The 16,151-nt window shown below is 43.9% G+C and overlaps 1 protein-coding gene across 1 annotated transcript in view; it reads right to left on the bottom strand.

Annotated features, from left to right (window-relative positions):
- Positions 1–4,024: 4,024 nt before the first annotated feature.
- LOC126199576 (odorant receptor coreceptor-like) overlaps positions 4,025–16,151 on the bottom strand; it is a 143,876-nt gene continuing 131,749 nt past the window's right edge. The window contains exons 8-9 of the mRNA XM_049936500.1: positions 14,369–14,470; positions 4,025–4,234 (exon numbers count right to left, since the gene is read on the bottom strand). Of these exons, the coding sequence (XP_049792457.1) occupies positions 4,025–4,234; positions 14,369–14,470 (312 nt within the window). The remainder of the gene's footprint in view (positions 4,235–14,368; positions 14,471–16,151) is intronic.

Here is a 16,151-nt window from a genome sequence, read left to right as displayed (position 1 = left end):
AGTATTAGGAAACAAAATGGTAGGCATGTTTTTAAAATATTTAGGAAACCAACCACGACTGATGTGTTGATACAAAATAATCCCCGCCATCCTAATAGCCGGAAACTTTCTGCTTTTAGATCTTTGATAGATAGAGCCTTTAGAGTCCCTATGAATGAAGAAGACGGAATGACTGAGTTGAAGATCGTGAAACAACTAGCCAGAGCTAACGGATATCACCAAAACGTTGTCAATAAATTAATACGACAGAAACAGCGCGCGAATGCAAGGAAGAATACCGCAAATAATATTACGAGAGTCACAATACCACACTTCGGTGATATTTCGTAAAAAGTGGCTAACATTTTCAAACCTTTTAAAGTTGATAGCGCTTTTCAGACCAATAATAGGCTGCGGTTTAAACTAAGAAATAATTTACAGCAGGAAAGCGATAAGTATGAGAGAGCTGGGGTCTATAAAGTTCAATTTCAGAACTGAAGACCACAACAACAAATATATAACAATTTTAATGGTAGGTCCTTTAAACTACGTTACAAAGAACATAGCGATGCTTTCCGGCTTAATAATTTCGAAAAGTCAGCTGTAGCCACGCATATTTGGGAAACGAGAAACCCCATGTTGGGAATAGATCAGGATCTCGTTATTTTACATAGACAGGACAAAGACAAAAAGCTGGATCTACTAGAACAGCTGAAAATTACGATACATAGCGTGGATAATTAGAACACACTGAATAAACAGCTAACTAGTGATACAAATAACTTTTTCAAACTTTCACTGGTTTCTTTTAGTAACAACATTTTTATCATTTGGCAGGATACCATCATTTCATGAAGTCCTTGGAACATGTATACGTAATCTGTTTGTATAGACATCTCTGTGAGTTCCTTGTTTAGGTGCGCGTAGCTCACGCGTGTTTCAGTGTCGTGTTTGACTACGTGGTGTGTGGTATCAACGAAGACGCACGGGCGGTTTACAACGATAGAGGAGAGAGCCATGTGGTTAGCTGTTGAACACCATAGGCGACACCACTTTAGAGTTTTTTATGTTTTGACGACTATGTGGAGATGCACCTTGGAAGACACGGCTGCAACAAGGGAAGTTGCCACGATGTTTTAATTTTATTACCAATTTTATTGTGCCTGGTGCACGTTCCATTTTAGCGAGTTTTAACAGGTTTTTTAATTTTTTTTATTCTGATGATGGAAGCTTGAAGTCCGAATTCCGTCAATCTTAGTGTTTTACACTATAAACAAGTGGTTCAGCCGATATATTTTTTAACATATGTTACATGTTCGCACGTCACTGCCCTGTGAATGGCCGTTCTCCTACCTGAGGATCAACTCTGTTCCTGTCCATCCCTACCATCCCACCATCATTCTCCGTCTCTACACACACTTGTCCTGCAACTTCCATCAGACGTCGTGCTGACGTCGCTACCAAGACTTCCTCATATTTACACGACTCCACCAGTGCAAGAACACCCTACATAAAGACAATGTCAGATCTGTTACTTAAACTTGTAATTAATTTTTGTAAATTACTGGGTGGAGCGTGAGGTTAAATTAGCTTTGTTCCAGGTTTTCCATGGTTTCCCGCAGGAACCCTTGCCCGAATGGGAAGGCTCTTCTGATCGAAAGTCCATGGCCACATAAGCCAATCACAGAGCTACTTTCTTACAGTTTTAGCCCCTTGTTGTCTTATAAAGAAAATCCGCGCTTATAAAGGGACATTGTTATGGATTGTATCTTGCGTTCAGCTGCGGCGAGTGCCTGCGAGAATTAAATGTTTCGGGCTACGAACGCATCTCCCTGGAATAAGTAAACAAAGATGTATATTTCGGGACTCTGTGCGAAACGATTACAGAGATCGGACGTGTTTTATGTTGGAGAGATTTTTCTATTGTTGTGTGACGCTATTGAGCTCCATTGTGAATGTTTAGTTAGTCGACTGCACAATAAAAAAATCCAAGAAAATAATATGCATTGAAGGTGTATATTTATCAATTTATAAAAGATTTGACAAACATTCTTCCAGAGAATATCTCAGAAGCAATAAACTTTCCTTTGATAAAAAGTTAGACACATCAATCCATACGCAACATACAACTTAGCACCTAGTTGTACCGAACGATCTTCTTAGCAAAATAAACATTTTAGAGATTTCAGATGGAGGAGTTCCGACGAGGAGTATCAGCGAGATCAACGCTGCAGGACATATATCTAGCTCTCCTTTGACATTTGAAACCAAAGACTTATATTCTTTAGCTTTTAAAAGACTGAAGCTAAAACCTAAATAAAACCACTGGAAATCACATCTAAAAATACCAAAAATAAATAAGAAGCAGAGAATTTTCTTAAACAAAATTTCTTAAATAAATTAATTAATTAAAATATAATAAATCACACTGATGGAAGCGGCAATGTTACACCCTGAATTACTTGTCAGACATTTATCAAACTTTGTGGAGATGTCCGACCAAGGATCTTGCTGCAGTGGTAACACCGGTTCCATCAGGTCACCAAGATTAAGTGGTGTCGGGTTGGCTAGCACTTGGATGGATCACCGTACGAGACTACCGAGCGCTGTTGGCAGAGGGATGCAATCAGCCTTGTGAGGCGAAATCATGAGCTACCTGATCGTGAAGTAGAAGCTCTGGTCACGAAAACTGACAATGGACAGGAGAGAGGTGTGCTGAGAACATGCATCCAGTGACGCCTATTATAATGACACAGTGGTCGGTCGGTACCTGAGGGTCTTTTGAGGCCTATTCGGACGGAGAGAGAGTTTGTAGGCATGTCCATCCAATAAAGGGTACTAAATGATTACACTTTAATTCCGTTCTTCACTGCTGTTCACCATCAATAGCAGGATGGTGTATGACACACACAGACAATAATACACTCTTATATTCATTGTTGCATGGAAGTAAACAGCATCCAGATAACATCTTGACGCACTTTTAGCCATGCTTGATACGCAGTCTGCGCCAGTTCTTGATGACTGCTGGCTGGAGGCCGGTATGAAAGTATACGTCTTTCCATCGTAACCCATACACTGTCTAATGCTGACTAATTGGGTAGGGGGAGAGATGAACAGCCGAAACAAGATTCTGTATATTCCTCAATGAATTTATAGTGTTAAATGCGATGTGGGATCTTGAATTACCCAGCCAGAATATGTCATTTGGTTCTCTGATACCATCGGGGGGGATACTAATAGCAACATACTTAAAGCATTCAACTTCCCTTGAACAATTATAAAATCAGATAGTCCCCAGACCATGATTCCAGGAGTCACTACAAACGTTGCTTCCAATGATTCACCACGTCGCCTACAGACATGCTGTCGTTGAGCTGACAACCACGAACAGAAGCGAGACTCATCACTGAAGACCATAGAATGATACTCAATGTCCCATTTTATTGTTGATTTACACCAAGCATGTGATATGGCGTCAGAGGTAAATGACGCGTGGAAACTCGAGATCTAAACTGAGCTTCCAGCAGCCTGCTCCCAATGGTTCATTTAGACAGTCTGGCTGTAACATCTGCCTGGATTTCAGCTATTTTAATCCGTCTGTACTTCATTCAAACCTGGGCGTAGTCCTTTTGGAATGACCCATGGCTCCTCTTCTTGTCACACTGTTGTTCTGAGTCTGTTTCGTCACCACTCATTGAACTTTCATTGCACTACTGCCAACTGTGTGAAGGATGTTGGTTTGAAGGAAAACGAAGGATTCGACAGTTCTCAAAGTCCGAGAGATGCCGACAAGCTGCACTTCGTACAAATCCTCTGGGCATACTGTGTTGCTCTCTCCACCTGAAAAGTTCTATTTCTGTTAGAAGCACCCAATTTCAGTCATGTACTCATACAATTCTTCATCTTTAAAAATGACTTTTTTTCCCTGTTGAAAATACTGGAATAAGGCTAGCCTAAGAATAAAAATTCAGTGATCCCAAAGGCATGGAAATTCTGGTGTAATATCAGTTTGTTGCTGTTAGGTCGAAGTGTTCATGGTGTATCACTTCATATTTTTGCAAGCGTACTGTGGTGTTGCTGCTGGGTAGGAACTCACCGACAGGAAAGTCGCCTTGCTGATAGGATAGATCTTTCCCGCAGTGAGCAGCAGCGGCCTCTGTGTGCTGCATACCAGCATGCGTAACGCGTTCTTGGTACGTTTGCTCGCCTCCGTCCACGCACAGCTGTAGGCAGCCAGCGACACTCTTGCGCCCTATGGGTAGCATAAGGTTTAGGCGTTAGGGTATAAGTGAGGGTGGAAAGTTATCTGCACTCTGCAGTAACATTAACACGGCATCGCTAAGAATGAACATTGCAGTATTATGGCCACTACTTATAGTACAACCAACAGAAGAACTCACATACTATAAAACAAACAAAAGCTAATCCATGACTCACTGAATATCGAGTATTTATGAAGGTGTGATTTAAAGTCATGTAGGAGGCTAGTGACCTTTCTAGTAAATATGTGTATATCTGTAGTTAAGCTGGCTAGGTCGCAAAGGTCATACAACAGGTGAAGGATGATTTTATTGATCACAAACTACGCATGACGCGTTTCGGAATTATTTCTGTCTTTAGAAATCGAACTGCAAAGTTACCACAAGGACAAGAGCATTACCAGCTGTGTACGTCACATAAGATTACAGACTATTGTTATCTCGTGTTACAGACACAACTGGTCACGCTCTTGTCCTCGTGCTATATATACACATTTCGATTTCTGAAGACGAAGCAATTCAGAAACGCGTCATGCATACCTACACTTTACGTTCAACAGAGTCATTCTTCAAATACTGTATGACTTTTTATGCTACCTAGTCACCTTAACTAGTGTTCTACGCATATGGAACTTTAAGTTTGAAGCGTCACTTCATTTTAGTGTCTTGGTAGTTGTGTTGCTGTCCGCTGCCCGTGGTCTCGCGGTAGCGTTCTCGCTTCCCGAGCACGGGGTCCCGGGTTCGATTCCCGGGGAGAGGGGGGGGGGGGGCAGGGATTTTTCCTGCCTCGAGATGACTGGGTGTTGTGTCGTCTTCATCATCATCATTCATCCCCATCACGGTCGGAGGAAGGCAATGGCAAACCACCTCCACTAGGACCTTGCCTAGTAAAGCGGTGCGGGTTTCCCGCATCGTTCCCCTACGCTCTGTAAAGAAGCATGGGACTTCATTTCCATTTCAGTTGTGTTGCTAAAATTGAGTACCTGGTGAAGGGAGAGGTTCGTAGATTTAGCATTCAGTTTAACAACGATATTATGAACATGGTATATTGCTACTCACCATGCTAAATTTCATTTCAGATAGGCCCAACAGGAAGACCACTAAACAAGTAAGCTTTCGGCCAAAAGGCCGTCGTCTAAAGTAGACAAGACATACAAATTAAAACCAAACACAATTCTGCCCACTGTATCTGGCTACTGAGGACAGACTGAGACAAACTGTGCATGACAGGAGAGGGAATTTCGGTGGTGGGGTGTAAGGAGGAGGCTGGGGTGGGGAGGGATAGCTAGGGAGGGGGGGACAGTGGTGGTTTTGACAATGATATAGGGACATGGTGGGGACAGTGTAGGGCAGCTGGTTGCAGCTGCGTGGTTAGAGGGGTGGTGACGTGGGACAAGGGAGCGAAGAAGGAGAGAAATAAAGAGACTGTGGGTGTGATGGCGAAACAGAGGGCTATGTGGTGCTGGAATGGGAGCAGGGAAGGGGATACGTGGGAGAAAGACAATGACTAACGACAGCTGAGGCCACGGGGAATATGGGAATATACACTACTGGCCATTAAAATTACTACACCACGAAGATGACATGCTACAGATGCGAAATTTAACCGACAGGAAGAAGATGCTGTGATATGCAAATGATTAGCTTTTCAGAGCATTCACACAAGGTTGGCGCCGGTGGCGACACAACGTGCTGACATGAGGAAAGTTTCCAACCGATTTCTCATACACAAACAGCAGTTGACTGGCGTTACCTGTGAAAAGTTGTTGTGATGCCTCGTCTAAGGAGGACAAATGCGTACCATCACGTTTCCGACTTTGATAAAGGTCGGTTTGTAGCCTATCGCGATTGCGGATTATCGTATCGCGACATTGCTGCTCGCGTTGGTCGAGATCCAATGACTATTAGCAGAATATGGAATCGGTGGGTTCAGGAGCGAAATACGGAACGCCGTACTGGATCCCAACGGCCTCGTATCACTAGCAGGCGAGATGACAGGCATTTTATGCGCATGGCTGTAATGGATCGTGCAGCCACGTCTCGATCCCTGAGTCAACAGATGGGGACATTTGAAAGACAACAACCATCTGCACGAACAGATCGACGACATTTGCAGCAGCGTGGACTATCAGCTTGGAGACCATGGCTGCGGTTACCATTGACGCTGTGTCATAGACAGGAACGCCTGCGATGGTGTACTCAACAACGAACCTGGGTGCACGAATGGTAAAACGTCATTTTTTCGGATGAATCCAGGTTCTGTTTACAGCATCATGATGGTCGTATCCGTGTTTGGCGACATCGCGGTGAACGCACATTGGAAGCGCTGTATTCGTTATCGCCTTACTGGCGTATCACCCGGCGTGATTGTATGGGGTGCCATTGGTTACACGTCTCGGTCACCTCTTGTTCACAGTGACGGCCTTTTGAACAGTAGACGTTACATTTCAGATGTGTTACGACCCGTGGCTATACCCTTCATTCGATCCTTGCGAAACCCTACATTTTAGCAGGATAATGCACGACCGCATGTTGCAGGTCCTGTACGGGCCTTTCTGGATACAGAAAATGTTCAACTGCTGGCCTGGCCAGCACATTCTACAGATCTCTCACCAATTGAAAAAGTGTGGTCAATGGTGGCCGAGCAACTGGCTCGTCACAATACGCCAGTCACTACTCTTGATGAACTGTGGTATCGTGTTGAAGCTGTACACGCCATCCAAGCTCTGTTTGACTCAATGCCCAGGCGCATAAAGGCCGTTATTACGGCCATAGGTGGTTGTTCTGGGTACTGATTTCTTTGGATCTATGCTCCCTAATTGGGTGAAAATGTAATCACATGTCAATTCTCGTATAATATATTTGTCCAATGAATACCAGTTTATCATCTGCATTTCTTCTTGGTGTAGCAATTTTAATGGCCAGTAGTGTAGTATGTATTGCAGGAGGAATTGCTACCTGTATAATTCACAAAATCTGGTGTAGATTGGAAAGATATAGATATCGCAAGCTGTGAAGTAGTAATTTTAGCGAACAGCTTTCTGCTAAGCAGCGTGCTCAGCAACTGGATGATCCAGTTATCTCTTGGCTCCAACTAACCTCCAAACTCTACCAAGCTGCTCTACCTTACACCCACCACGACCCTCTATGATAGTACAAGCAGCAGTGTACTGTCCCCCGCGTCTATCTTTTTATACTTCCCCACCCAACTTCCTTCTTATCCCAACAAAGACGATTGCTTCTCCCATCTTGCGCAGTTCGTTGCAGTCTGCTCTTGGCAGCAAGAGACGCTTGTCATGTGTTTGTGTTGTCTACTTTAGGAGAAAGCGTTTCGTCCGAATTTCCCATCTTGCGCAGTTCGTTGCAGTCTGGTCTTGGCAGCAAGAGACGCTGGTCATGTGTGTGTGTTGTCTACTTTAGGAGAAGGCGTTTCGTCCGAAAGCTTGCTTATTTAGCAGTCTTTCTGTTGTGTCTGTCTGTGATTCAACATCTCCACTACATGGTGAATAGCAGTCTCTTCTTCTCATAATATTGGCACCATTCCATCCTGGATTTTCCACTCTTTAATACTTAAGTGTAGACATATGAAAACCTTATCAAATGAGGCTACTTTTCTGATTTATGGACTGTAGTTTCATATTGTGATTGTTTTGTTTTTTGGGAAAGTAGTCGAATACTGTAAAGTGTTTGTGGTCTTGTTGTTGATCAGCTGGTACTGAGTGGTGTTTTATTATTGTGCTGAAGAAATTTTAATTCTTTTATTGTTTTGTTTTAAACCTAATAGTCTAACTCAGTTGGCACATTGCTATTTCGTCAACTGCCAGGAAAGATATTTTTGGTTTAATGAAAATTGTTTGTCAAAGGAAACCAATGCCTACACAACTCACTCCCCCCTCCTTCTCACCGAAGGGGCCACACTGCACCCAAACCCTACGCTAGAAATCTGTTTTCCAAACCCCCATTTTCAAGACCAAACTATGTCATTCTCATGTCATGTGGACACGGCACAGTGCGTAACTTCCTGACTCGCCGTCCATTCGCTTGGGAAAGACAGCAACCGCTCTCCTGGCCTGTTTGTGTCTACACTTTGTGGCCATTCGCTGCATCGACTGTTAGTGGAGCCTCCTTCCTGGTTGCTCGTCACACAACCTATGGAGTAGGCAACATATTCATTGGCTGTCCATCAACTGACTACTGGAATGGTCGTAAAACAGCTGCCCGCGGGGCGCATGCGGCCCCCAACAAGTATCAGTGCGGCATGCGGTTCTCAGCAGTGTTTTACGACAAACTGCTTCCACCAACTAATAACCCAGTTATAACACGTCAACTAACTCTGAGAGCCTCTCGAGAGTGTAGTTTTCCCACTTACTAATAAACAAAAGTACTTACGAAGACAGCTATATTTTGGGACGCGCTTGACTTTAACTGACGTTGATAAATTCGTCCGTTAGGTAAGATGGCAGAGGCGTAAGTAGCGCGGTCACTGCGGGGCTAGAAGATATGAGAGTGGGAATGTTTTCCTTCCAGTGCTGACAACTCATAGGTGTGCGTGACTCGTACCGATCAGCTCTATTCATGAATGTGCATTACAGTGACGGTCATCTTCATCTGCAGTACATATTTGTAAGAAGGGACATGGAATTAGATTAAGGCTGTTGTAATACCAGAAATTTCGGTCGATTGCCCATTCGACAATTGACGGGGTTAATCTCAAACTGCTTTTAAATATGAAACCAATTATATGGACGGGCTTGATCGGTTTTCTTTATAGTGTTTCCAGGGACCAGTGGTTTCTAAATTAGCTGAAGTCAAGGTGCTGGATGGCGTGAGCTGTTCATTCCGTAAGTACAGAAACAAATTATTGGCTTCACGTTCTCTTACGGACGACGAAATTTTGCGAGAATTGGAGCAAGAGTTAGTTCACATTCACAGTGGTAATGACAATATCGACGATTCAGATGATGGTCCTCACTTCGTGCAAGAAAAATTGTGTCAGACCTGAAGCAAGTCTTACTAATTTTTACTTCATAAAACGTTCGTTGAATGCTTGCATTCTTTTATGATCTTTCCTCAATTCTGAACTGTGAAACAATGTTATTTATTCTTTAAAGGCAAACAGGAAATGGTACAATAAATGAAACTACTTACCAGTGTAGTGAGTGTAAAATAATCATGGGAAAGAAGCCTTGTCTGTAAGTATATCACATAAAAACTTACACTACGTGAAAGAATTGCGTAACTTTTTATACAGTGTATCCTAGGAGGAATGGTCAATATTCAGGAATACGAGTGGAACGATAATTTGAAGCAGAAAGTTTCATATGGGGTTATGCCCTGTTCTGGAAGGTTTCCGAGAAGGAACATATTTAATATACACTCCTGGAAATTGAAATAAGAACACCGTGAATTCATTGTCCCAGGAAGGGGAAACTTTATTGACACATTCCTGGGGTCAGATACATCACATGATCACACTGACAGAACCACAGGCACATAGACACAGGCAACAGAGCATGCACAATGTCGGCACTAGTACAGTGTATATCCACCTTTCGCAGCAATGCAGGCTGCTATTCTCCCATGGAGACGATCGTAGAGATGCTGGATGTAGTCCTGTGGAACGGCTTGCCATGCCATTTCCACCTGGCGCCTCATTTGGACCAGCGTTCGTGCTGGACGTGCAGACCGCGTGAGACGACGCTTCATCCAGTCCCAAACATGCTCAATGGGGGACAGATCCGGAGATCTTGCTGGCCAGGGTAGTTGACTTACACCTTCTAGAGCACGTTGGGTGGCACGGGATACATGCGGACGTGCATTGTCCTGTTGGAACAGCAAGTTCCCTTGCCGGTCTAGGAATGGTAGAACGATGGGTTCGATGACGGTTTGGATGTACCATGCACTATTCAGTGTCCCCTCGACGATCACCAGTGGTGTACGGCCAGTGTAGGAGATCGCTCCCCACACCATGATGCCGGGTGTTGGCCCTGTGTGCCTCGGTCGTATGCAGTCCTGATTGTGGCGCTCACCTGCACGGCGCCAAACACGCATACGACCATCATTGGCACCAAGACAGAAGCGACTCTCATCGCTGAAGACGACACGTCTCCATTCGTCCCTCCATTCACGCCTCTCGCGACACCACTGGAGGCGGGCTGCACGATGTTGGGGCGTGAGCGGAAGACGGCCTAACGGTGTGCGGGACCGTAGCCCAGCTTCATGGAGACGGTTGCGAATGGTCCTCGCCGATACCCCAGGAGCAACAGTGTCCCTAATTTGCTGGGAAGTGGCGGTGCGGTCCCCTACGGTACTGCGTAGGATCCTACGGTCTTGGCGTGCATCCGTGCGTCGCTGCGGTCCGGTCCCAGGTCGACGGGCACGTGCACCTTCCGCCGACCACTGGCGACAACATCGATGTACTGTGGAGACCTCACGCCCCACGTGTTGAGCAATTCGGCGGTACGTCCACCCGGCCTCCCGCATGCCCTCTATACGCCCTCGCTCAAAGTCCGTCAACTGCACATACGGTTCACGTCCACGCTGTCGCGGCATGCTACCAGTGTTAAAGACTGCGATGGAGCTCCGTATGCCACGGCAAACTGGCTGACACTGACGGCGGCGGTGCACAAATGCTGCGCAGCTAGCGTCATTTGACGGCCAAAACCGCGGTTCCTGGTGTGTCCGCTGTGCCGTGCGTGTGATCATTGCTTGTACAGCCCTCTCGCAGTGTCCGGAGCAAGTATGGTGGGTCTGACACACCGGTGTCAATGTGTTCTTTTTTTCATTTCCAGGAGTGTACATTGTTATTTATTTTCTCCATTGTTTAACAAATTTTCAGGTTTTCACAGATCTAGACGTACAACAATTATGAAGCATTACAACATGCGTGTCACAAAGTATTAATTGAAAAATATGTACACGGAAAGCGCCGACGGTAGCCTTCGAGAGCAACAGGAGCACTGTCATCTCAGAAGATGTAAATAAACACTGTATCTGCATATTCTTTAGTGTAGATGCATTGTGTGTTAATACAAACATAATTAACGTATGAGTCTGTCTGATACACTCTTAATCCTTCGCACTACTTCACTCATAACACACCATGGACAACTGCACCTTCAATAGCAGAAAGGCATCCCGAGAAAAGAAACTGAAAGCAACGAGTGAGGCTAAACTACACTAAAATGTCAAAGAGGCTGGTTGGTTAAGACACTCAAGTGCGCCCCACGAGCCCAAACACATGTAATTAAATACGCTCTATCTCGGAAATCATTTGGAGTAGGGCAAACGTCCATAAGAAGTTCTTTGCTTCAGATGAGCGTTCTTGCCATATACCTGAACATTTACCACTTCTCCTAGGACATCCCGTATCTGTAATCCAGAATAAATAGTTTGAGGCTTTCATAAAAGATTAGCATCACAGTTAAATATTGGACAGTGTTCTCAATTAAAAACTTTAAAAACCATAAAAATATCAACCATTATAAGAAACGGCAAGGATTATGTCGGCAGTAATCAAAGGTTTCATAAATTAATCATTTTTTCACACAGACAAGACAATAATACATCGTCAGCTATATACAGTGTCAGAACTTCAGTGTGGCAACAATCTGAAACATAGCACTGTCGACACGAAGTGTTTCCAAGCGGTGCAGGCGTTTAACGATCAGTATATTGGGGGGGGGGGGGGGGGGATGGCGTCGGTTTATCGCGTCCTAACTATAACTAGTCTATTGGGGGCTCACAATATACTAATTTATATAGGCTGCTAATTAATAATAAGAACGTTATATATACGGAACGAAGTCGGCATTGGCTCTGGAGATTGCTGACACGCTCAGTACTCGCTCTTCTAACTACCAACACTGCCACTCTTTCAGGCTGCTACACCATTTCAAACTAATTGGTCCAGCGCTCTTGTACAGGCCTGGCTGGCACCGTACCACTGCTCATCAGCCACTTGGTCCACGGCTACTGGCGATGGCTCTCCTTCATGTCGCTGACTCTACGGTTCCGTTGCCCACATCCCCAAAGCGCAGCCTGCATCATCAGCCTTGGCTACCATCTCCAGCTCAGTCGTGGCTCACGTTGACCACGGGTGACAACACTGGCTTCCCGACCGTTCCACCGTGGTTATGGCACTCACTAATAGTATATATTTCGTGTTGCGAGCAGAATAGGCGACTGGTCTCTCATCGTCTCGAATTTGCCGAGATCAGCTCACAAAGGCGCTAGCTGCGGCACGAACGCCGTCGACTGCACCTTCTAACTAAAGAAGCGTGAGCTACGCTGTCACGGACAGCTGGACGGGGCAGGAAGAACAGCGTGCGACAATTTCAGCTTCATGACACATATTAGTGTAATGGCTTATCTTTAAACGGTGGGCGTTAAGTGTGTAATGCAACTCTTCTTTTTCTTGGTCAACTTCGGTTAACAAAAGTGCGGAATTTGTTGTGGGTTATCGTAGAATATTACAGTTTCAGCCCCTACAGTTTCGTGAAGTTCAGATAAGTGCTGGCAGTATATGTCGCCTTCAAAATGGAGTCTGTAGCGCAGGTGCGTTCCAAGCAGGGAGCTGTAACTGAGTTGTTTTGGCGGAAAATCAAAGCATCACAGGTAGTTATAGACGCTCGCACAGTGTCTTCGGAGACATGGAAGTGAACAAAAGCACGGTGAGTCGTTGGGCGAGTCGCCTGTCATCATCGCAGCGAGATCGTGCTAACCTGTCCGCTAACCGTGCAGCCCGGCCCCACACAGCTGTGATTCCTGCAGAGTCGCAGGTGATCGACGGATGACAATGAAATATCTCACTGCACAAATGGACGTCTCTGTTGGTACTGCTGACACATTCGTCCACCAGTTCGGGTACTCGAAGGTGTGTGACCGCTGGGTTCCTTGCCACTTAACAGAAGACCTTCGGCGTTACGAGGTTGATATTCTGTCGAACAACTTCACAGGCGATGGAACGTCTCCTTCGAATAAAAAGTTCAGAGCCGCACTCTCAGCCGGTAAAATCATGTCGACAGTCTTCAGGGACTCTGAAGGGGTTATTCTGTTTGATGTCCTCCCTGATAGCGTGACGATCAACTCTGAAGTGTATTGTTTTACCCCCAAGAAACTGGAGAAACGACTTCAGCGTGTTCGTCGCTAAAGTGTGACTATCAGAAACCTTACACCGCCATCTCTCTTCCCACTGCCGGCCAACTATTGGCAGGCACAAGGGTTCGAATCCGCTTGGCTTAGAGTCAAGCACCAGCTTTAGTGACTTCGGCTATTTGTAAGTTTGTAGAGGAAGTAGCACGTAACTAGAAGTTGTGTAGTGTGGTTAGCGTTGTAGTTTAAGTAACAATACATAAAATAAATTCTGTTCGTGATTTTTTTCTACGATAGATCGACGGTTCTGCTTGGGTTGAGATGATTTTTCTCATGACGACCTACTATTAGACGAAACTCGATTGCCGGTGACCCTGGTATATGAGCGGCATATTACTTACATCTAAAGGTGTCTGCTCATTCTCATGCAGGCCTAGGAACTTGTAAAATCCCTGCTTGTGCTCGTGGACTATCAAAATATTTCTGGAGTAGATTTTTCTGAACTCTAGTTCTGAAATATTTAACGGGGATTACGTTTCAAGAAGTTGCAACTATAACTCGAGCGCTGAAGTGGTCGTAACAAGGCGTGTATGAATCTGTCATCGCACACGTAGTTCGTACCAACTTGTCAAATAAACGGCTTATTGGGCAAAATATAACCATTATGTGTCGAGGACGATTATTTTCGCCAGCTACATCCTTCATGATATTTGATCAATTTCTTATCTCTTCCATGACACAGATGAGAGCAACAGATTCTAGAAACTTTAAAGTCGATAACACACCTTTATTTACACCATTCGGTACACTATCTCACCACATAATGACGCTGTCGCAGCGCAAGATTGTACTGCGAAGGAAATCTACCGATTCCCTTTCAGGGTTTCGACCCTGCACCTGACAGTTGTGAATACAGCAGTAAATATGAATGGAGTTTTAAAGATACTCATTAGCTACTGATTGCACAAAGTACTAGAACGACAAGTCGTTTTGTACCATACAAGCGCTAATGCGTAGTCTAATTTAATACTTACCTCCTCCATTATATTGTGGCCACACCAACAGTATATGTATATCTGAAATGCAGGTGTTGGTAAGTACATAGCGCACTTGAAAACGACGTCTGGCCGTGGATTCTGAGGGCAAACAAGGTTTAATTACACGACGCATCATAATGCATGTTTTACATATTCGCTAATCCTTCAATGTGTATGGTTACTATTTATCGTTTTGTTTGTGCCATACTTTAAAATCTCACTACTGTACCATTCAAAGTAGAATTCAAAAAGTCACTGATTTTTCTGCTTTAAATATGTTGACTTCCTAAATTTAATGAAGTAATCATCCCCACACATTGTTGAAGAAAGCCAATATTCTAAAAACTCTATAAGACGAACTAGTAATCACCCGACTACCATAAATGAGCAATAAATATGCCAAAGAATGTTCTGCTCTCAAGCACATAAGATGCTCAAACTAAAAAGAAAAAAAGATTACTAGCATTCTTAACAATTTACGACAGTCATTTCTTGTCGCTCTTGAAATTCAGTTTACTATATACAATTTCAGTTAAAGTCCTGAACTGAGAGATAGTGGTCTGTACACCGAATTATTTGCTAACATATCGTCCCTGTCTATGGCAAACATATTCAGTCACCAATTTCATCTGTTAAGATATTTCTCGCAAATACGGACGAAACACCGGTAAATGATTCGATACATCGACCACAACCTTTCAGTCCGGAAGTTTATATTGAAGTAAATACCAGTTGTGAAACACTTCACAGTATCATTATTTGTGCTGTAACTGTACGTTATCTATTTCTGTTTCTTAGCGTTTATTATCGGTGTTACTTTCCACACAAGTATAGAGTTGTTTTAATGCTATCTGTTTACTAGTTTGACATGAGCTAGTAAAATAGCCCATTAACTATAATTTTCTGCTACTGCTCCCTCTGTTTTACGAAGCTTTAATTCAGTGGAGAAAAAAGAAGAAGGAAAAAAGAGAGACAGAACCGAGTAGTTTTATTGAGAAAAGTGGGCTTTAATTTTATCAACAACATGAGCCATCAGTAATTGCAACAAGTGTTTCCAATCAAAATACACTATGGATATCGTCGACGCTCGTAGGGTTATGAAAATATTTTCAGTGCATAGAAATACGCAAATAAAGTAAGGCAAGAAATCAAACGAAATACAATTATGCTTGTAACGAGTCACTGGATGCCACGAATCCCTTGTACCTCACTACTCAGAAAATATCCCTGATCATTCTCCGAAAAGATTTTCGGCGCAGTTCTGGTTTACGCTGTATAGAGCAAGAGTACCTCTGCCGAACTCCTCCAAAACACACTCGCACTAATGTGATGGAAACCACTGCATTTACTTAATTTACTCAAACATATTTAAACTAGCAATTTCAAAGTAAGGAAGATAAAGATATAACATCATTATACTGCTTGATAAAATATAATAGAAGAGATATTTTTTCATCCAAATTACACTACTGGCCATTAAAATTGCTACACCACGAAGATGACTTGCTACAGACGCGAAATTTAACCGACAGGAAGAAGATGCTGTCATATGCAAATGATTAGCTTTTCAGAGCATTCACACAAGGTTGGCGCTGGTGGCGACACCTACAACGTGCTGACATGCGGAAAGTTTCCAACTGATTTCTCATACACAAACAGCAGTTGACCGGCGTTGCCTGGTGAAACGTTGTTGTGATGCCTCGTGTAAGGAGGAGAAATGCGTACCATCACGTTTCCGACTTTGATAAAGGTCGGATTCTAGCCTATCGCGATTGCGGTT

Source organism: Schistocerca nitens, chromosome 8 (assembly GCF_023898315.1).
Source record: "Schistocerca nitens isolate TAMUIC-IGC-003100 chromosome 8, iqSchNite1.1, whole genome shotgun sequence".
Classification (NCBI taxonomy): domain Eukaryota; kingdom Metazoa; phylum Arthropoda; class Insecta; order Orthoptera; family Acrididae; genus Schistocerca; species Schistocerca nitens.
This window is presented reverse-complemented; position numbering and strand designations above follow the sequence as displayed.